The 23,796-nt window shown below is 36.6% G+C and overlaps 1 protein-coding gene across 1 annotated transcript in view; it reads left to right on the top strand.

Moving 5' to 3' along the window:
* The first annotated feature begins 260 nt into the window (after positions 1–260).
* The window catches only part of TSPEAR (thrombospondin type laminin G domain and EAR repeats), a 69,302-nt gene continuing 45,766 nt past the window's right edge, over positions 261–23,796 (top strand). Inside the window, exons 1-3 of the mRNA XM_072418619.1 lie at positions 261–670; positions 20,581–20,798; positions 22,615–22,853. Of these exons, the coding sequence (XP_072274720.1) occupies positions 577–670; positions 20,581–20,798; positions 22,615–22,853 (551 nt within the window). The 5' untranslated portion in view covers positions 261–576. The remainder of the gene's footprint in view (positions 671–20,580; positions 20,799–22,614; positions 22,854–23,796) is intronic.

A 23,796-nucleotide genomic window follows, 5' to 3' on the forward strand; every position in this document is an offset into this window, starting at 1 on the left:
AGATACATTCCATCCATGTACCTGAAGCACTAAACACACACTCAGGTGCACAGCTTGCTGGTGGCTCCACCTATGTTAGTAATTTATTCCTTGTAAGAGTCATTTACAGTGGGAAATTCCTTCACCTGGGGAGGGCTGGGCAAAAGATGAAAAGATCCTGAAGAAGAGAAGATGACTGGGAACTCATTTGAATGTCTGGATATTTGGCTTCTCCCTAAACACTCACCTGCTCATCCCTCACACACACACACAAGCTCACCTGCTGTGTCATGAGCAAACAGCTGGCTCTGCTGCTTCTTTTACATGAGTTTATGAACTGATAACTTCTGAGAAAAAAGAGGCTCCAGATATGATGTTATGACATTTAAAATTAAGAGGCAAATGATGGAATTTTCTGTAGATGTTTATTGACAGTGTAGAGCCTTACGCACAGAATGAGAAACATTTGAACAGGGACAGCAACATTTCTCCCTGGCCATGAAGACTTGGGTGCTACTTCTCATCAGAGTTTGGGTTTAACTAAAAGAAAGCAGGTTTGTTAATACAGTACATGGACCGCATGTTCAAAGTCCACTGATGTCTGCCTTTCTTCTGGTCTGTGTTTGGACTGTTTTGAACTGGACACCATTGAGCCTGGCTATTGGGGTAAAATCATGGACACCTTGCACAGGTAAGTAAAACTTTGGCTAAAGTTAGGTCAATGAACTCTCGTTTCTTTTTTTTCTGACCTGTCTGTTAAGTCTGTTAACTTTTAATATTGCATTTGTCATTTATTGTGCAGATTGTTTGTACGGTCTATATTTATGATGATCATCTGACAGTGCTGAAATAATTACCTAAAAATCTGAAATGTTATATTTTATAACATAGACTGTAGATTAGGTTCAATGATTTTATTTAGGGAGAAAACAATTAAATCTAAAGTCAAAACCTGTTTTTCATTTTGATAGAGCAGAGAATGATAAAATCCCCTGACAGTTTGTTGGTCCCATTAAATCAATGTGTCTTTACTTCCTGTTCTGTAGACACAGCAGTAGATTAGTGGAAATCTCTCTACATTGGGATTAATTCCTTCTTTTTTTGTAATTTCTCTCCCTATTTTTTTAATTTTTCATTTTGTGTCTAAAACAATGTTGTAAGCCATCCTAGCTATTTTCTTTAATGCATCACCTATGTAATGGAGATGAGGAGAAGGGGAGATATTTGTAATCTATTCTAGGCGCTCTATTTATAAAACGAGAAATGTGACATTCCCTCAAACATTCCCTTGTGAGAATCATTTACTGCCATTGAAACACATGGACCTTGAAGATTCTCATGAGGGAATGTTTGAGGGAAAGCCTAATTCCCTGTTTTATACATAGGGCCCTAGGATGATAACACTGCTTCTACATAGATTCAGTGCAGTGAATGAGTTTTCTACTTGCAGTGTCATAAACTAAAAATAAAAGACTTACCCAACAAGTCTAAGAAAGTCAATATTTTGCATTTTTGGCATGTTTAGATACACAATAAAGTGTCTGTCTCACTTTGTTTTAAATAGATTCCCAGTATAAAAAAGCCCAATATAAATGATCTTTTGTTACGGAATAAACGGTTTTCTAAAGCTCCCCAGGGAAAAGACAGTACTGTATTTATTGACATGAGCATGTATCTGGGATATGGCAGTCAGATGATATCTGCGTGGTAGAAAACCCATCCTTATGTGTTGTACACAACCCCCGATTCTCAAAAGAATCGTAAATCCAAGAATGGCAATAACTTGTCACTGTGGAGTGGAGTAGAGCACACTGATTGAAAGTGTCAGCTGCTGTTTTGTTTTGGCACATTTACATGTCACCATGACAGCAGCGGTGGCATGTGCGCTTTGGGCGGTGGCATTCACGTTGCGGGCGGCGGATGTGGTGTGCGCGCAGGTTGGGTCCGTGCATAATTACATCCTTCGTTTAGTATATAGGATGCAAGGATAGTATCACCAAAGAACAGTACTGCCACTTCCTGCAGTCATTCAGTTAGATAATATTACTGCTTTCCTGCTTTTGTTACAATAATACTTCAGAAAGCCAATGTAGCTGTACTGTAAATCCCTCTTATCTTCCATTACGCAAAATACTCAATCTTAAGTGATGAAAAAAAAATTTCACAGTTAGCTAGGCCATGTACAATTAGTGTAAACAATTGATAACTCCTGGAAAGTGATCATTTCTCTGCACTCATCAATCAGGAGAGCTAATGTGTAGTCAGTATTCCCTAGCAACTGCCGGGTAATGGGAGAGTTCCCAAATTCTTACACTGACAAGCTGCGTTGGTATTGTAAACTGCAGGGAGTGCTACCTTTAGCTAGCAATTGTTATGGAAACTATAGGGAGTGCTCCTATTGGATAATGGTTGTTATCTCCCTGCTGCATTGAACAATGAATGGGCATTTGCAATAAATGTTTGATAGATATAACTAATATTGCTTGAGAATGCCTTAATTTTTTAATAGATTGGCATTGGATTCAATATTTTTTTATCAAATGTCTAATGTATACAAACTATCTTGCAACGTATAGCTACCTTTAGATTCATAAATATTTCAACATTCAAAATAGGGAAAGGCCATCATGTCCATTGATTTTCCCCATTATTTTTCTAATACTGTATTTACATCATTCTTTTGAAAAAATATAAATCAAGACCCCAAATATCAGTGCTATTCATTAACAGACTTTGAGGCTAATAAACTGCCCTCCCCCCAATTAGTTAAAGATATACACAAAAAACTAATAAATAATTACATTAACCTAAACAATTTTATATACCAGAACATTTGTTGTGTTTTACAATGTTTGGGAATGTTTAGCTTTACAAGGCACCCTATGTCAAATCATTGACTTTACATTTTTCTGCTGCACTTATGCAAAGCAGCCTGCTCACAATGATCACAATGAAGGTCACTCTTGTCCCTTCCCCTCTAAACACATTTAAAATATTGTCTGGCAGCAATGTTCAAAGTGGTGAGATCTGATTGGCTCAGAGTAGCCCCAGCTCATCCAATAGGTGCAGCTGTACAGACAACTTCTCTATAAAATAATAGATTTGATGTTTTTTTTTATTTAATGCATGAAATTGTATTTTCCTATCTGCCTGGATTTTGCAATAAATCTGTGAACACTAGGGATTTTCAATAGTTTTAAAAACCGTGAATATGCAGTGAGACAAACCTTGTCTAGTATGCCAAAAGCAAAAAATACCTAGTAATATGTTAAATGGAAAACTGAATTCTGATTTCCCCTTGGCAAAAGGTTAAAACAAATCTGGTGATAATGGAAAGGAAAAACTTTTAACAAAATTACATTTTCTAGTGCTGTTGTAGGCCACCAATATAGAATATGTGTCCCCCAGGCTGTGAATTGAGCAACACTGTTTGGATTCCTTTTTAAAGCATCACCATTAAACCTACTTACAAACCTAAATGTTTTGGTTCTGCCATTCCATTTCCCTTTTTACTTTAGGCTAAATATATTAACATATTTTTACTTAATGCCAAGGAACTGTTGTGACTTGGTCTATCCTGCTAAATCCTACTACTCAAAGCCCTGTAACAGTGAGTGTTACCACCAGTTAGGATACAGGCAAGTTATTTATTATTTATAAATTAATTAGGAAAGACAATTATCTAACATGTAATTAAAGAGGAACTAAACTCATTGGTGGGTTTTGCTCCATCATTCTTTGCATACTTACTGATTATGGAACATACTTACCCGTGTATAGCCGCCCTAAGTACTTAGGAGATGCCATCTTTGCTGCCGGCTTTACGGCAGATTTCCGGGAAGACGGCAAGCAATACTTTTTATCTGTGAAATAATTAAAATTGATGCTGGGATAATTGCCTTCATCTGCTTTGTCACAGTTGTAATAAAAACTTGGTTGAAGTAGCCTAATATTTATGTCCAGCATTGGACCAGCAAACGGAGCATTAGGATAGAGGTACTGCCTGCTTTCAAACACATTGCAATAAGATATTGCAAGCAAGAACGTGATGGACATTTTTTTGGTGCTTTCGGGTCACAGCACTGCTGCTCATATGCTGGCTCTAAACATAGGCATTCTGTATTTACATGCAGTCTACCCAAAGATATGTCCACAACTGAAGCTAAGGCTAAAAGTCCAAGATCATAAAAGCAAATGGGAAATGGATTTATGAATTTTGAGAACAAGAGAAGACTTTCTACAAGTGTGCAAAAAAAGGGAAAAGCTAAATTTCAACTTTATTTTGAACCTTCCCCAACCCCCGGTCCATCTGACAGCTGGGCCACAAGAGCACGGAGACCAGCGATCCCCAACCTGTGGTCCCCAGACCCTGCTTGGGGGGGGGACCACCACCAGAGCCGCAGACCATGTCTCCCGTATGTATCGCAGGTTCAGGGCGGGTTATGTCTCTGGACACAGAGTAGGTGGGTTCCGCCATCATGACGTCACTCTGGTGGAAGTTTCTTCCCCTTTGAGTGACACACGGCTGCCCGTGCATGGCCCAGAGTCCGTAAATTTATTGGTCCAAAGGTCTGAAAAGGTTTGGGGCTACTACTCTACTTAAGTCATTGGTTGCTTATGATCAAAAGTAACTCTTGTGCTTTTAACCCAAGACTGGCGGTGAAGTTGCAGTGTGGTTACCACTACCATATGTAGTGTCTGACCCACGGCAGCCCAATAGAGAATGAATGGGGATGACAGTGAATGGTTTAGCACCCATTGTCAAATGTGCAAGTGTTAGTTCTTACAGAACGGTGCGGATGGCCGAGCAGCCAGGCAAACCTAACCAAGGCTCTCTGTTTATAACAGATTTTTCCAGGGAATGTCCTAAAATGACCAGCTAGAGTGATGGACTGACAGATATTCATCAACTCCCTTTTCTAAACTGAGCAGTAAAGAATTATCCATATATTAAAAGTTCTGCTTGTAAGAAGAATACCTATAGAGAACAGTAACAGCTCAGTTATCATAGATGATTTCTAAACGTCACAGCAAATACCATCTGCTGTACAAAACAAATATAAGATCAGCCAAAAGGACAAATCCCACTTTTTATATTACATTGAAGAAAGATAGAACTCTTTGGCTGATGAATCTGCCACTGCCATAAATTCTATTATATGAGCAAATTGCATGTTTTGTGCCTTTAGTTATGGAATGGACAAATAATGATATCTTGTGTTAGATTTAGTAAGGTGGTAGTTTCTAAATGACTGATCTATAAAAGAGATTTTTCTGCTGACTACTTAGTGGAACTAACCCTGGAAACTGTAAATTGCCTACGTGTACAGATAATTGCAGTGAAAACACTATCCTATCTGGATCTCTGCTTTATCAATAACTGATGCTCTAGTCTTCCCATCAAAGCTTTTCACATTGCTTTCTTGCTGCACTCAAATGATGAATGGGACTTCTGTAGTGTGATGGGGGAACATTGTTCTGTACTACCCTCTATGTTCTGCTGACTAAGTGCTATTTGTTATGATATCCCTCCTGAACGTCCTTCTTTATTTTTTGGGAATTATGCCATTCTGAACTGCTAAAACTGTCCCAGGTCTTTGTTTTGTATATATGCAGATTTAATAGGCATTACAACTTAAAGGAAATTAAAAAGAGTTTTTTACTCTATTGTCTTTCTGTATTATGGTCAGGAATTAAATAACTAAAATAGGTTACAATTCTTTACCAATTTTGTTACAATTTCGTTACAATTTTTATTTACCTATACTGAATATAATTTTGCATATGGCTTTTTTGTATTGCCCCTTTGAACCACATTTGGAGCATTAGGGCCATGTCACATTTAGCATTCCTGCAAAAATTTTCTTGCCAGATAAAGAGCAGCTATGGAGCAAAACCTCACCTATTCTGTTCTTCTATCACTCTCTCTGGCTAGTTGTCACCGTACAGAATTACTAGTGTTACATGTCTTTTAGGTTGCATACACACATCAGATAATAGTCGCCCAAGATGAATAGTTATGTTCGTCTTGGGCAGGAATCTGACGTTTACAGGGGTTGCCCTGACATTGTCCCACCATGAAGAATTAATGAATGATGTTTGGAAATGGCGGCTAAGCATGTCATTGAAGAAAAGCACAGCGGAGTGCTGCTTGCTCATCCTCCACCCTCTGCTTTGCATAAACAGAAGAGGGTCTGTGTGTACAGTACTCATTCATTCATCTGTCACCATCTGTCACTGAACAGCATTATGAAAGATTGTATTCAGAGACAAAAATCCTACGTATCTATGTAAACTTAGTTCTCTATCAAAGAGATTGCTGAGCTCTTTGCTGTATAAATGCATTGTATGCATGGCTCAATAACTCAAGCAGAAACCAAAACAAGGAACAGTACTAGATCAGTGACATATCCGTTATAGGAGGGCCTTGTCCAAAGTTTTACTCCAAAAAAGCGGAAAATATTTCCAACTCAGTCCCATCTGTTTACATAACATAACCTAATATTTTAAGTAACACTGACCTAAAGCAATTATAGCTTCTCTTAATAATAACCCCATTTTCTAATATTCACAAAGAAGATTGCTTGGCAATACAGTGTATGTATTTAATATGTAATATCATGATTCCTGCAATTAAAAGCAGTGGGCATCATACATTGAATTAAATTTTAAACCAATATTTTCCTAAGAACGTTCAGGCCAATTTTTCATTAGGCACTATGGTACTGTGCCAAGAGACAGAAGAAGCATACAGACAACTACATAGTTACTTGACATACATACATCAGTAGATTTGCATTATTATACATTTATATTTACACAATATTCTAAGCCACAAAACATGAAAATGTAACAATGATGTAGCAGTAATGTCTCACTTTAAGCACCAAAAAGTGAAGCCTACTGGTTCCAGTGATGTAAAACTCTGCTTTATTGAGACGACAGCAAAGAAATAATGTTTGTATAAGCCCTAACATTAAAAGAGGATAATTAATCCAATTTTTCTTTGATGTAAACTTGAGACTTCCAAGCACAATTAGGCTTATTAAAATGTAACACAAATCACACTGTTTATTTTTTAGATATTATGTAAAATGGTTAGCACCTTGGGTGTTTGGTTTTTGCTGTCTCTATCACATTCCTGTTTCACAGACTCTGCAAGAAGCAAATGCAAAATATCCTAAAATGAAGGAAAATCCCTGGAAAAGTGTCTTACGTTAAAGATCATAACAAGAGATAGTGGATTTCTAAGTATATAGACAAAGATAAATACCTAACCGAGCATCTAAAACTTTCCTATGTAAATTAACACAAAAAAAATTGTCCAGAGTTATAATATTATTATAATATATTGAATGTTAGAATTGGGGTTATATTAAAAAGGAAATTGTTGAGTGGTTATGGAATCATATTCTAAAGGCAGCAAATGGTGTATTTTATGATGGCTGTATTCATGTTTCTGCTCATCTTTTCTATACACACTGCTCTTATAAAAGCTTAAGCCCGGGTAAACAAGGCCAAAAGGTTATGTTTTTCAATTTACCTTAATCTACATGAGGTGTTTAATTGCATCCCTGAATCTGTAATTACCACAGTTCTTCTTACTAAAGAAATCCTTAAAACGTAACCTCTTGGGAGAACTTGAGTAATGCAGTTAGGAAGGGCTGCTGTACGAGGCAATATATTGCGGTATCTGCATTTGATCCTCTAGCTAAGACAAGTAAATTTCATGTCCTTTATTTTCCTAAATGTTCATAAAGGCTGCTTCTTTACTTATTAATTTGTGTAAATACCAAGACAAAACATGTCCCTGTAACAGCATTATAATTAGCAGAAAGAATGATGAAAGAATAGGAAGTACTTTCATATTTAATTACAAATAATACTAGAAAGTATTATACATTAAACAGATTTGTAATAAAGGCTACCATTAATGGGGAAGCACAAGGTTAAACAGGTATTTAAGAAATGAAGATTAAATAAAATAACACTGCTCAAAGACTTTCACACACAGGGTCACCAAGTTTCAGTAGAATTTATGGGGTTGTCTCTGCTTATAAGAAACTATGCTCCTATGTTAGCTCTAACTGTTCATTTATGGAAGGGGATGATCAACAACACCAAGCACTATATAGGAGGCAGGTTCAAATAGACATTTATAGCTGATATATGTGTGAAATATTTGGAATATACTATACCAGAAATGTGCCAATAAAATTATTATAAGGTGCCCCTACAATAGTATTATTAGATGAGTGTTTCCAGTCTGGCATAGAAATCTTACAAACCTGGAACACAAGTAGACAAGATGAGACTAGCTTGTCTAAAGTCAGTCCATGTCTTGAATCTAGCGGGCAGATTACTTTGTTGCTTTCTTTGTAGTAGGAGCAAATTTCCTTCATGAGAATAGAAATAGGCAACACAAACCTGCAGGGAGACTATGATGTCAGCCCAGATAGAGCAAAGCTAATATTTTATGGGATTGGACACAAGGACCACTCTTTTAGAAAAGTACCTTTTGGAAAGGAGAATATTTGATTTTGTTTTTCATATTTTCTTTTTTATGGAAATATTACTTTTGTTTGATCCTGTAATTGTCATAAAGTTGGCTGCAACTTTCCACGACAAATGCCTCTTGTTGAGCTAATCAACCTATAAGAAACCAAAAGCAATATTGCAGTTGTAACTTTAGCCATAGTTATAAGTTGACAGTTGCTACATCTGGTCTTTTTCATTCAAATTGATAGATGGTTTTATGGAGAAGTCCCAGCCCTCCTATCAATGGTTTTGTGGAAAAGTAAATATGACAGTAAGAAGACCGTGGCTTCTATTTCCATGTGATAGTCTGGTCTTTGCCTTTTACTTGTAGTTTTCCATTTCTAACCAGGGGTGTAGTTGTAAAAAAAAAGAGGAGGGGGCACGGTAATATCCTCTACGTGCCCGTCCCACTACACCCCTGCCTATGTATCACTCAAAGGGGAAGAAACTTCCCTCAGAGTGACTTCATGATACCAGAACCTGCCCGCTCCCCCATGGCAGATCTGAGCCGTGTGTTCAGAGACACAACCTGCCACTGCCCTGAGCCTGCAATTCCATACTGGTGACATGGTCCTTGGCTCTGGCCACTGCTCCGCCCCCAGTGGGGTCCTTCTCTTGGCCTCAAGGGGGACTGGACTGGCCAGATCCTTGGACCACCAAAGAATTTCTTTGCAAAATAAGAGTTGGCACGTGTGCCCATTACCGAAAAAAAGTGAGAGCATGGCGTTCCCACCCGTGCCCAGCTCACTACACTCCTGCCCTAAACTTTCCTTTTACACAGACCATCATTTACAAGTTATCTTACAGTTTGCAGATAATGCTGGGAAGGTGGTGGGATTGTTCCTCCAAATACTTATGATTATTTTGGGAATCTTCTGAGACAGATATAGGAACTACCATTGTTGATCTGCTTTGGATATCAATTAGTGCTGGAAATGTAGGGTGTCAAGCTCGGAGCATAACATTTTCAGAAGAGTCAAACAAGGTAAATCAGCAACTAATCACATAGCTAAATATGTCCACTGTAAGTTATGTATGTTTGTCTTATTTTTAAATTATTAAGATTTTTATTATTTATAAACATACAAGACCAAATGTACATAACACATATGCAAACAATATTTTTCACAAAAATACAAATTCTTTTTACTTTCCCTCCCCCCCTCCTTAATGTGCATACATAGTGCAAAATTTTCCTTCTCCTTTCTCTCTTTTTCTTTTGCCAAAGAACAATTTTGTGCAAAGTGACTGAAATTATCAAATCATAAAAAGTGACATTTAGGGGAAAAGAAAAGAAAAAAGATTCTTCCAATTCCTTTTATATAAATATAGTGCAATTCTTCCAGATCCTTGTGACAACACTCATATTATACACTTATCAGTGTTTCAGGCAGAATGACATCCATCAGCAGTCATGCTGACAGATAGCAAAAAAAATATATTTGTTTTTTGTATAGTTTTTATTTTGTTTAAAGGGATGATTAGTATCATTTTAAAAAGAAAGCTAATTATTTAATTTTTTGATTGTGTCAGGACTGGAACAAGCTTGGGGACATATAAGGGGAATACTCCGACCAATATATTTCAGACAAAATTAGCGCTGAATGAGTTTTTATTATTTAATGAGATTTCTATATTACTGCACAGTGACATGTGAAACTGTTACAGTCTGTTGCCAGATTAAATCAGTTTATTTTTCACTTGTGTTATGTTTTTTCATAACACTTTTCAAAGTAAATGAAGACGTGTGTTTACTATACCCACTTCCAGATATTTAAACAAAGCAGAATTGATTTCCCAAAGCATGCACAGTTCATAAATAAAAAAAATAAACCTGCAAATGAGTATACCTAAATGCTACCGCAGACCCCTAACTACAAAAAGATAACCTACAAAAGTGGTCATGGCTACTAGTCTTTAATATTTGGTGTGGGTTAAAGAGTTTACACAAGCTCCAGGCTGACATCCCTACGTGCAATGTGTCTGACTCCAGATCAGACAGTCCTTTACATTCAGAATCTAAATTAAATCCACTCCCCCTTCCTTTTAAGATAAGCCCTCTTTACATTTAGACCACAAGTCAGATCCCCTTCACAAATAACACCCCAGATTACTACCCTCCCTATCCAACCTCTTGAGACCTCAGATCACCCCTTCCTACCTGTTCAAGCTTTCAGCCCCCTTTTATCACATATCAGACCCTCTAAACACTTTTAGACCTCAAACCAATGAAGTGCAAATTCCAAATGGAAAGGTGACTTTGTTAGGTTGCAGAGGATATAAAACTCTTCTCTCTTGTGTCATGTTAAAAAAATATAGAAATTTGGCTCCTTGGGTCCATTCAGTGTTGTCTGTTTAACAAAGCTGCTTTGCCTATTTGTATACCTTTAGTCATAATTGCAAAGGATAATTTATTTTAGAGACATTGTACTAAGAGGGGAGAATTGTGTAAAGGGTAAATACAGTGCCTTCATTTTCTACCCCCATCCCACCCCAGCTACTGTTTAATGCCACCTGCGAAACGTTTCCAGGGCAGAATATTGAACTATGTCTGCTTTATACACAAAATGTACTTTACTGCATACCAAAAAGCAGCCTTTCATCATTTTGTACTCATGTTGTGTTTGTGCAGTAAATCCCAGCAGGCTCATCAGACATACTCCAACATTTCTTGTTCCCTGCAGACTGCCAGGACAGTAAATTACAGCAAATTACCAGCAATACATCAAATAACGCTGAATCTAGTGCTATACCTTTTCTGCTGTGTTTTGTAGAATAAAAAGTGAACAGTTGAACTTTGTTTACCTTCTGCATATAACTACAAACATTTTGTTCTTGGTTTACACGCTTTACGGTCTCATCTTGTCACTAGGAATAGACAAGCTAGCCACCTTTATCCCAGAGAAATATCGGTGTCCGTGTTATGCCAACTGATGTATACACAACCTTACAGTGTATCTGGATTCAGATACAGTATTCTGTAACGTTTGTGTGTTTTTGGTTTATCATTCTGTCTGTGTACCATTTAGAAATATTAACCCTATCCTGGTGACAATTGTCATTTAGAAAGAAAGGATGGAAAACCTAATTGTGACCCAAACAGAAAGGCAAACCATTTCAATGACGATATCAGTTTTGGTGAAAAAAGAAAAAAACATTGAATCCTAGATTTATAATGCTCATTCAATCCTTCATTCAAACCACTAAATGGGATTTTTTGGGTACCTAAAAAGACTTTAAATCTCTATTTATAAAATTTGCCATTTATTTGATATATAAACTATAAATATATAAAAAACAACACACATTATACAATTAATCAATTCTAAAAAATAATCATGCTATCCATCCATTACATTAATTATCAGTTTTTTTGATCTTTACGCGTTTCGCCAACCAACTTCATCAGAAGGACTTTTCATCCTGAGATTAAATGCTGATTCTAATATAACATTAACATCACTAACAAGAGGAGCAAAAAAAAAACAAGAAAATATTACAATGCAAAACCAAAATAATTTCTCCAATTTATTGATTTATCAAACCAATTGCACTTACGTATTTCAAAAACTGTGCATCCATCCAATTTACCCCTCCATTCACAATACAAAATTAATAAGTATTTGTGCCACTTTCACTTTATTTGTAACAGTGAATTCTCATGATGATCTCATATCCCTGGGATTGTCTTGTGAATTCACTGTTTTTTTTTTCTTCTTCCTCTTGTTCACAATTAATGTACACAGTGACTAGAATACTAAATAACACAAGGAAGCGTTTACTTTTAAAAGTAATTGTTATTGCCTACACATGGTAATATGTTAGTTTTCATGGTAATAAGCAGAATTCTCCAGTATTGCAGCAAGGATAAACCTTATTAGTGCAGGGCAATGGTGATGAAAGATGCTTACAACTGACAGTACATTGATACGCAGTACATCTGCTATCACTAAATCAATGTTCTGGCAGTATTTAAGAATCACAGGTAGCTGTAAATTGAATGTAAAAGGTAATTTATATTACCAAATGACCAAGTTGTTTTAAAATGATGTAAATATTTTTAATAAATGGTACATTTTGCCCAGATATTTACAAAATGTTGCAGACCGCTCTTTGGGATTTCAGGTACAGAGTATGCAGGCACACACAATATTATCACAAATCCCTTGCTAAATAAAAGGCAGTAAGATTTTCATTAGATACATGTCTGATACATTCTAAACTCAGTTTTAAAGAAATCCCCTGCGCTTCCATGTGTTATTTAGTATCCTAGTCACTGTCCACATTAATTCTGAACAGGAAATGTAACTTGTACACTGAGAGCACGAAATGAGACTGTACAATCCTGTCCTCCTGCATAAGGTTTTGGGGTAGATCTTGGGATTTATTGACCAAATCTCTAGGATCAATCAGTAAACGTGGTAGAAGCTTTTATCCACTTTATGTTTATGTGTTCAGATTACTGACAGTCCCTGGTCATTTCTTATGTGGCATGCAGGGCATTTGTTTAAACACTGTGCTGAATTTTTCCAATAATATTTATTTGGGAACTGAAGATCGTTCAACTGAAGATGAAAGTTTTGCTCTACCCACAGGTTAACCCATTTAAAACCATAGCACAGCATGTGTTGGGTATCTTGACAAAAACTTGACAAAAATATATTTTCATACAGAATTAGTTTTTAAATATTTTTAAGCATACATGTTTTTTTTTTTATTAAAAACTAGTTTTCAATCTTCCAGTTTTTCATTGATTTATTATATTTGAATACTGTAAATGTATCTGACAATCACAGTACTAAACAGGTGAACATTGACACCTTCAGGCTGCAATGCAATCTGCAGGCTAAAGGCTCATTGTGATCACATGATTAGAACCACTGTAATTAATTCATATCAATGGTGACAGGTACCATTAGTGTCAGCTAGGATGGCCTGTTCACATTAGTGCATTACAATAACACACATTTACACACAGAAAATGTTTGTTGGGAAAGAGTTGGAATGTCTATAGGATTTGATTTTCTGTCTTTGTCTTCCAGGACCAATTTCTCTGGGGTGACAGGAACACATTTTTACATGTTGTTAGTCATTTTGTAGCAGCAAGAGTGGGATCTACCATCCTTATAGCAGATCTAAACTCAAATTAGTTTGCTAAAACTCTGTGCATCGTAAGCAGTTGCCTTTTTATTTTATTAGATATTTTAACTATTTCAAGCACAATAACATAGCATTTCAGTCACTTTCTGTGTACATGCATTTGTTCCAGTGTGCACACCCTGGCTCTGGATCGGTTTACTGGTAATGGACCAGACCCATGCAGTGGGTTGGCACAGTTGTTGGAAGTCTCCATTAGCGGCCAGGGGAGATAGTATTGATCCATAACAGGAAGTGGCTGAATATGTTTTTTTAATTTAATGAAAAGCTGCAGAATTAAAAAGTTTGATTTTTTTAAAATGACATTAACATGTTAAGCTTATGGGTGATTTTAGAGATAGGGATGAGACCTGTTTTATTCAGTTATAATATTAATTCATATATAAATGTGAGCACCCAAGGCACAGGTGACACAGGAGTGTATTGTATTTAACAGCTAAATGTTATGTCCCAATCATTGTATTACAGTGTCATATGGTACTTGTATGTACTATAGGCACTGTTTGCAGGGATACTTTAGTTTAGTTTCCAAATTTTAAATTTTTATTTGATACTTAGTTCCAATTTTTAACACATTGGGCCTGATTCATCAAAGCTCTTCATGATTCAATAAGGTAGACTATATTAGGTGAACCTGCACCCATTAGAGCAAATCTAGAATCTGGGAACCACTATGATTAGACCTGTAACCATTAAAACATGTAGCATTCATTTGCACCAAAAAGCTGTTACAAACTCTTTGCTATACCTAATTTGTGGGGCGTTGCTGTGCTCTATATCAGTATAAAACAGCCCTTTAAATGAGTTTTTATCAATTTACTAATATGCTTTGTGGATTAAATACTTATAGAGTGAATAATAATCTACCTTTACTAATTAGTAAAACTAACAGATTTTTAATGATGTGCTCATTGTAAGATATTATATATGCAGACTTTGCTTACTGTTTATTCTCTTTTGTTTGTTGATGAATTCATCAGTTGCAGAATTCATAATCAGCAATGTTTAATGATATACTGTAAACATAACAATCCTTTTAGCCTTAGCTTATGTCATCTAGTTTGCCTAAGCATCACGGAGGACATTTTTTTTTTAGTGGCAAGTTAGGAGCATTGTGAAGGCTGACAAGTGCTCTGATGATGTGCAGTATACATGGTATAAATAGATTCATTTAATTTTAGTAACAGATCTGCTTTAGAAAAACAAAATAAAGTATCTTCTTGGAAATCTCCAAGCAAAGATATCGATCTACAAAAATACTTTACAGGTTAGTCCTCCTAGGTCAGCCTAATAAATAAAACATTGGATATAAAGATTTTGAAGCATTCCAGCTGTTTTTGACTTCCTCTGATTACTTTAGGATTATGGGATTAGATGACACTATTTTATATCAAAGCTTTAACATGGATAAGATGAGTAAGATCTCCCGAGACCTGACTCTTCATAATGTGCGAAAATTCATTGCAAGACAATAACTTTCATATGTTTCCATAGGGCAAATGTGATGGATCTGAATCCTAAGGCTGAAATTAAACCTAAGTAAGACTATACTGCAATCTGTAAAGTCATAAATTAGACTTTTGCACCAACAGGTCAATATGAGACTTGAAGGCAACAGCAATTTCTGGTAATTTTGTGCTGTCATTTATAGTTTACAGACAAGTTGCATGTCTTATAGACACGAGCAAGCAAATAATTGATTTATCATTACGTCAAAGATTAAAACTTTAGGTTTCTGTTTTGCACTGTACTGGTTAAAACTAAAAGTTATGTCAGTGCACAAAAAGCACAACTTTTGCAATACATGCTCATTTCCCCATGTTTTATATTTTTAAACACCCTGACAATACAAAAATACCTTGTATTCTCTACAAATGTACTCATTTCTAATTCCTATTTTGAGCTGTCAACACACAGTATTTGTATGCACTGCATGGTGTCATTCCTGCCCATCTCTCTTCTGCTAAACATTTACCATAACATAAAGATTAATTATTCTGTAGTTTCAAGATCACAACTGGGAGGGCCAATTAGACTTTCTGAGATAACACACAAGACAGCTCTGATTTTTATTCAGGAATTATTTGCACTTAATTTTGTACTAAAGTAATTGTAAAAAAATGGGTACTACTAAAACTGTGTTTAAATAACCTTTGTTATGTAAATTACAAAATTTAGGTACAATGGTGCTTGGCAGAATAATACATGACCATCAATGACAAACTAAACTGCAGGGAGTTGTCCTACCTAATAAACAATTTCTTCAATGAAAAAAAAAACATAAAAGGACCTTTGAACGTCACTGTTTGACCTAGAAATAGTAATTTTAAATAATTGCTGCAAGATTGTATCCATACCCCTAACTTCACATTGTCTTGAAGACGAAAAAGGGCGCTTTGAGAAGACAAAACTTATTTTTGTACTCTACCTTATTCTTCTGGCTGAATAAGGGCTCTGGAGGCAGCCGCTAAAGATATTTCTCAGAAGTTCCATCTAACCCTCATGAACCCTCCGAGAAAAAGCAGATATTTCCATCCTAGCCTTGCTGGAGCTGATTCTTTTCAAAGGAACCTGGTTTTTAAGAGGTATGTTCTCTTGATGTCTAGATATACTAGCTGCCTCCAGAAATAGAACTGAGAAGGAGCCCTGGGGAACCTGACAAAATGAGCAGGAAAAGCATAAAAAATAGAAACTAGAAGGGAATTAAATGTAATAAGGCATCATGTAATAAACACTTGAAAACAGCAATGTACGGAGCCATCAAGGCACAGTGTTGCAGTTTTAACGATGTTTTTGTGGTAGGAAAAAGCAAGGTTATTGAAATGTGTTTATAACACAACATTATGGATGGTAAATATACAGAAGACCAAGTTGCATGGTCATGCTTGGGAAATCTTCCAATCATAATGTTAAAGAAAATACATCTCAGTCAAAAATAAAGAGATTTAAGTGTACTCTATACCAGCGGTCGCTAACTGGTGGTTCACAAGAAAATTTTGGTGGTCCGTGGCACTGGCTGGGGAACCCTGAGTAGGGTCAGGAGAAGGACCCCGCTGGGGGGATGCACCAGCCACAGCCGCGGACCATGTCCCCCGTACGGCTCGGGGTAGTGGGCAGGCTGTGTCCCTGGACACAACCTGCCCACTCTCCTATTGCAGGCTCAGATCTGCGATGGGTGGGGTTATGTCATAATGAAGTCACTCTGGGGCAGATTTCTCCCCCTTTAAGTGACAACCAGCTCCCTGCTCATGCACGGTCGGGAGCAGGTGGTTTTAGTGGTTCGTGGGACTGAAAACGTTGGTGACCACTGCTGTATACAACACAAAATCAGCAATAAAACTAAGTATTTACATCAGTTTAGCTTGGTTAATTGGTAAAAGTTAAGGTACACCAGACAACACTGAACTCCACTCACAAACAAATTATCAAGAGTTTAGCAAAGTCTCTTTTGTCGAAAACTTTTTTGCTGATGTCTTTTTTTTGTACAATACAAGACACATGCCATTGTACAGCTTGGCTCAAGCTTGGCATGCTGAGAATGAAGCAAGGTATTATGGACAATGCAACTCCAAAAGAGGATATCCATGGGGCTCATGTGGGGAAGAAATAAATGGGGTTGTCCCTGGTGGACTAAGAGCTAGCAGGATTTTTGACCCACTGTCACCCACTGTGTTGAAGGACAACACAATTGGAGTTGAGGTGTGCCATGATATGCATACTCGAACATTATAATGACAGCTAAATTTGCTTTGCACAATTTTATTGTGGGCAGATCTAAGTCTGTTTTAGTTTGTATCAATTTTGATATAACTTTATACTGAGTAAAATGTTTCTTACACTTGTGGAATCAGAGCTGAGCAAATAATGATAAACTTTTAAAAATTTTGAGCATGAGCCAATGCTTTGAATTCATTAAATGAACATAAAAAAGAGCATGATACTGAGGTGTGGATCAATGCAATAAATGAAGCACTTAGTTGTGGACAGATTGCTTATACTGAATTGATTATGTGACTGATATTACAAGCAGATCAGACAGATGAAAAGAAAAACTTTGTTTCTATTCCACTTTTATCTATTTTTAAAATGTCACGATGTGTAAATAACATTGATTTATTTAGATATTTCACATAATTAACACAAATATTTGTAGGACCTTATAACGTCTGTAAGAAGTACTTGTTTTAATGAATAGCATCAAGCAGGGGAAATGATTGTAGAAACGTGTGCATTTGAAATATAAAAGTGGAAAGCAATGATTTTTATATTATAATTTTAAATAGAACGAGGCAGAGTTAGTCTTCCCATTGAGGAGACTTTCTCAATCACAAGGACATGACAGCTGAACGTTTGACAGCCACCACTGAAACCATTGCGCCCAATTAAAGATTCCACTCATTTCCTGTTCAAGTTACAGAGATGGTACATATTGCTTTAGCAATTGGTGTTGGAACTAAACCTATGCAGGTACCATTTTATAGGAGCTCAATCAGCTACAGCTTTAGGAACCCCAGGCAAAGCCTAGGGTGCTCATCAGTCTTGTCCGTTTCCAGGTTCATGAAATCCTGTTCAATAATTGTCACAAAGACATCAAATGAGGGGAACTCCCTAATATGGACACAACAATAAAACACAAAGTACGTAAAATACAAAAAAAATTAATGTTATAATGTTAATCTCACACTGCGGAATTAGGAAAATGGTCTTGGATTGGGCTTAAATGCGAATGAAAGTAAACTCCTGCTTGTGTGGTTGGACAATCCAATGCTGTATGGAGCTGATAAGGCAGCTTAGTCAGGTGTAGAGAACCGCAGCGGGATGACTGCTGTGCTTAGTGTTTGTTTGGCTGATGTGCAGCCTTTATATCTTTGCCTGAATGTTGCTTATTTGATCAGCTGAAGACATCTTTCATTTGTTGCTGATGATGGACAGGTAACATAATCATTTCTATGCTTAATTTTTATCTGGAGCATGTTAGTGTTCAACCACAATACCAATATTCCCAGTGATGTGTTCAAATATGTGTGTCAGTGCAGATGAATGTACTTCAAGGCTGTCTAAGGACTCCTGGTGTTTATCATGTAGTCTGTGCAGCTTTTATCTGATGTTGTATCTCTACTGTAGAATGTATGAACAAAGCAGACATCCATCTCTTATTTCAGGCAAGTTCATGGTAACATTTTCCAATAAATGTGGCAGCATACAAATGCAAGTCACAGGTGTCAGAAAACACTTTCTTGTTTGTATCAAAAAACATGATGTAAAGAAGAGGATAAGGGAGTGGTGGATGTGCATAGAATGTTAAAAAACATGATGGAAGCAAATGAAAAGGCCAAAATGTGAGTGGTAATGGTAGTGGGTGCTTCATGGAGGATCTCTCGGTATACACAAATCTATATTACCTAATGCCACCCTCCCTTTCTTTAAAAAAGGGCAAGAAGAAAATCTAGCTGTGTTTTTCCTTTCCTTAATAAAAAAATTTAATCCGGAGTAAAAAAAGTGTTTGTCAGGAACACATAGGTTGAAAAACATACTATTGTAAAATGAATATCATTTATCTTACCAGCCTGCCCTCAATCTTCCTAATGTGTACACTGAGTTGTGCCTATCGGAATTAATGAACTCAGTAGAACTTAGTCTTGTACTGATTTAGTTTTTCCATTGGTTGGTTTCCTATCTTCAGTTGCATACCACATTTAATACATTTCTACAACTCATATTTACAGGTGTACAACTTGACCAACAAGAACAAGTTCAAAGGCTGAAAGTTTAGAAATTAAGTGAGAATTCTTTTGAAACTGTCTAAAGTCACTGTGCTACAGCTGTGAGAAAACCAGAGGATAACTTAAAAGTACTAATTCCTAAAAGGAAAGTTAAAAACATAGCACAACAAACCTGGGACCACAAACATATTAAAATGCTCCCTGCTCATTCCATGATAACTGGCTGATAGTTGTTATTTACGAAAGTTAGCAGTGTGGATAAGCTTCTTGGTAATGGACACTACAGGCAGTGGCTGTGTACTAAAGACAAGCTAAGTTTGGTTAGTACAAATAAGAGGATTATTTGGTTCCAAGGGAATGTTAAATGTTGGTCCCCTGCTCTGCTGTAAGCAAACATCACATGTTTTAAAACTGTAAAACTGGACTGTCCCCGGACTCTAGATTCTGTTTGTTGTGATCTCTAAAAAGTATGTCAAGTCAAAACTTTTTTTTACTTTTGGATAGACTAGGAAAGGTTAGAACCCCCTTTCTGCTATTTTAGGCTCCATTACAAAAACTTTAAAAAAGCACATAAATAGAAATTAAAATCTGAGGAGGGTTTTAGCTTTCTATCTACCCTGCTAGGTAAAACCATATTTATATTCATCTTGGAAAGTTACCCTTCCTGGCTGGTTAAATGTTATAAGTTTCACAGGAAGTGAGGGGAAATCTTTCTAACTTAGCCCTGGATAACACTAAAAACTTTCCCACTCTCTGCAAAACTAGGCAAATAGTTTTTAAGTTGATGTAACTTTGAGTTATAAGACAACGTAACTTGGAGGTCAGGGATGGTTTGTTTAAACTTCTTACACTGCTATTTAAGAAAATGAAGTTTGTTTAACAACTGCATAGTCTGGCCATAGACTTTTAAATATTGACGTCTGGAACAAATGTATTTACATTTTAGCATCTCAGTGTTTTTATATTAAATTCATATTGATTTTACATGATGAACAGTTACTTAAGACTTTTTTTATTATTTTGTATTATAATATTTACATCTAATGCTATTACTTTTGTAATCTTATTTGATAACAGTTTTAGGTAAGTAAAATACTGATACTTATTTTGTTGTATTAGGTATATATGAACTTATGTATGAGAATTGCCTCATTTAATAATTGTGTGTCACTGTTTTTTATAGACCTCCAACCATTGGACATGCTGTCTGAAATTATCACCCCGAACAAATCTTTGGCAGGGTTAAAAATGGTTCAGTCTCAAGGAGTCCGTGGATTCCATCTTTCAGGATCTCCCCATGTTTTGAGTTTTCCATCATCACGTCTATTCCAAAACTGTAATCTCTTCCCAGAGGAGTTTTCTATTGTTATTACAATGAAGATCCCCAGTCTTCCACCCAAGGTGACCATCCTATTTTATACCACATCTTATTGCCACTGTTGGATTGTGGAGCATTCTAGACTTATCTGTCTTCCCAAACGTAACCCTAAAGCTGGGTACACATATGCAATAATTGTCGTTGGAAAGGATCTTTCACAATCCTTTCCAACGACTAAGGACTGCAGGATGCATGAACGAGTGCTGTACATACAGCATCGTTCTGCTCTATGATGAGGGGAGGGGGAGAATGACAGGCCAGCACCCTGCTGTGCGTTCTCCCCCTTCACTTCCTTTATGATCGTTTGTCTCCATCGTACGTGGATCCGCCAGGACGGTCATTTTGGACGACGGGCGCTGTACACACGCCAGATTCTCGTCCGATATCGGCCCTGAGCCCAAACAAGAAATATTGCAAGTGTGTACGTAGCCTTATTCTACCACTATTCTTGATATAATCCAAAGTAATCCTAATCTGTTCTAAAACTGTTCCTGATACCGTCAAGATGATATTCTAAAGCAGTAAGGAATACCAGAATGCTCTGGTATTTTTTTGGGGTAGTCTACTAGAATGCAAAAATTCGAATTTAATATTTGGTTCTATAAATTACTCAAATATTTAAAAAAAACAAAACATTTACCTGTAATATTACCATAATTGCAATTGGAAGAGAAATATGGTTTGCAATACATCTAGTACAATTGTGGGATATTTACGTTATCATTTAATAGATAACTTGATAGAATATTTAGGGAAAAGTCTAAGATTATAAACTGTTTGTGTCCATGTTGCTGTCAATCTAACATGTATAGGTCACTGAGAACTGAGGAGAGAGATGGTACAGCAGGTTACAATAAGCGTACAGGATGCACTTCATTATGTATTACCCATTCAGGGACTGATAAAAAGGAAGATGACAAACAGAACTGCAGAGCTACCATAATAAATTCTCAGATCATTTTTCTGTTTTTTTCAGTGTCAGGGGTTAATTACAAATCGTTTTGAAGATAAACCTAGATTTAAGATTTGCACTTTCACAGTAGGGTTAGCTGATTGACTGGCATTCCGCTTTAAATGGCAGAGTGACAATATCCTAAAGCTCCAAATATCTTCAGCTTAAACCTTGTCTTCTAAGACCAACCCTAAGCCCTTCTAAACCTCTTTCCTTTGCTACAGCGGAATACCTGAATCTTTGTAAGACACACAGCTAAGTTGCTTTGTAGAAACTATTAAGAATAGAAAGGATCTTTAGCATTTTTACCTAAATCACAGAAAGGAATTTAGCCAAGATAATTTGATCAAAAGTTTACAGACAGCTGTCAGAGGTGAGAGTTTTCGTAAAGTAACTTACTGTTTTTAAATTATTTTTTAAGAGTTTCATAACTTATAATAATAATACATAATGAAATCATGTTTCTAGAGCTGAAAAAATCAATAACAAGTCTGTAAATGTAATGGTAATCATGGTGTATGGTAAAGTTGAAATGTTTTCTCTTTGGTTACCAAGGCATGCCCTACAGTCACTACCAATAATGTACTGAAATGATTCATGTTTAGATCTATAAAATGTACAGTACACACAGGGCTCTATTTATAAATGTTTTTACCCAATATTCACCCAAATTTTACCCATAACTTACCTGATTTTGCAATTAGGAAATTAATCAAATGAAATAACTTACTTATATTTCATACACTTTACTAGTTGAATCCAACATAAAAAGTGTATGAATTGTGGCTAAAAGTTGGGAGAACCTTATATTAAAAACATTTATAAATAGACATCTTAGAAAGTTTTGTGTAAATATAATATACTAAATACAATTTTTTTTTTAACAGAAGAATGAATACTTGTTCACTATAATCACTGAAGAAAGCAGACATGTTCTTCTTGGACTAAGGTACTCTGAAAACAAGCTACATTTTCTGTTTCGGAACAAAGAGTACCCTGATGAATGGCAAAGTAAAGTTACTTTTCGAAGTATCTCATTGGCTGATGATCGATGGCACACATTGGTTTTAGCTGTGTCTGGCACTTCTGTCACCCTTACCATTGACTGCAATATACCAACAGAAATGTAAGTTGAGTGTAATATTCCCTTGTGTGCTCTAAATGATATTTGAAAGACACTTTAAACGGATTATGTCATACAGTAGGTTGACTGTAAATGTGCCTAAATCATGTACTGGTCCTCTGTTGTGCTGTAGGCAGTATTATATATCAGAGCAGGTGTCCTCAACCTCCCTGGCTCTGGCCGGAGCACCCACCAGGGGGGTCAGGAGAAGGACCCCTGCTGGGGGGGTGCACTGGCCAGAGCCGCGGAAACACAACCCACCCACCACTCTGCCATCTCAAGCTCAGACCTGCGATGAGAGAGTGGGCAGCTTCTGGTATCATGACGTCACTCTAGGGGGAAGTTTCTTCCCTGCGCATGTGCAGTGCAGAGTCTGTGCATTTAGTGGTCTGGAAGCCTCATAAGGTTGGGAACCATTGCACTAGAAGAATGGTCTGAAAAACTCCATCCCTGTAACCTGAATAGTGGTTGCCTGTTAGTGGTGAAAGCCATCCATTACTTTTTTTGCTGTTGGGGGAAATAAACAAGATTTGGCTCCCTTCATGGTGGCCTCCACTTCTTTTTTATGTTGTAATATGAACATAAATTTATTCTATTCACAGCACTCATCACAAACACCTGAGCCTATAGGGTAAAAAGCTTATCAAAAATGTGTGCTCCCAGCTCCTCACAAAGTGCTGTTACAACATGACAACAGATCACTTTAATCATCCTTCTGGTTTCTAGAGCTTTTTTAGCTGATGTATCATTCATCACAATCAACCTTTAATGCACTTGATGATCCTAAAGCTCTATGCATAGACATGTCCAAGACAGATCTCCAACGGTAGTACTCACTGATCCCACTGGCCAGCTGCTATCAGGAAAAACAATAAATTGATCAACTCTCTCTTCCCATTTTCTTTAACATGCTAGGTGGGCATGCAACAAAGTGGGCCTTGCAAGG

Source organism: Pyxicephalus adspersus, chromosome 7 (assembly GCF_032062135.1).
Source record: "Pyxicephalus adspersus chromosome 7, UCB_Pads_2.0, whole genome shotgun sequence".
NCBI classification, from domain to species: Eukaryota; Metazoa; Chordata; class Amphibia; order Anura; family Pyxicephalidae; genus Pyxicephalus; species Pyxicephalus adspersus.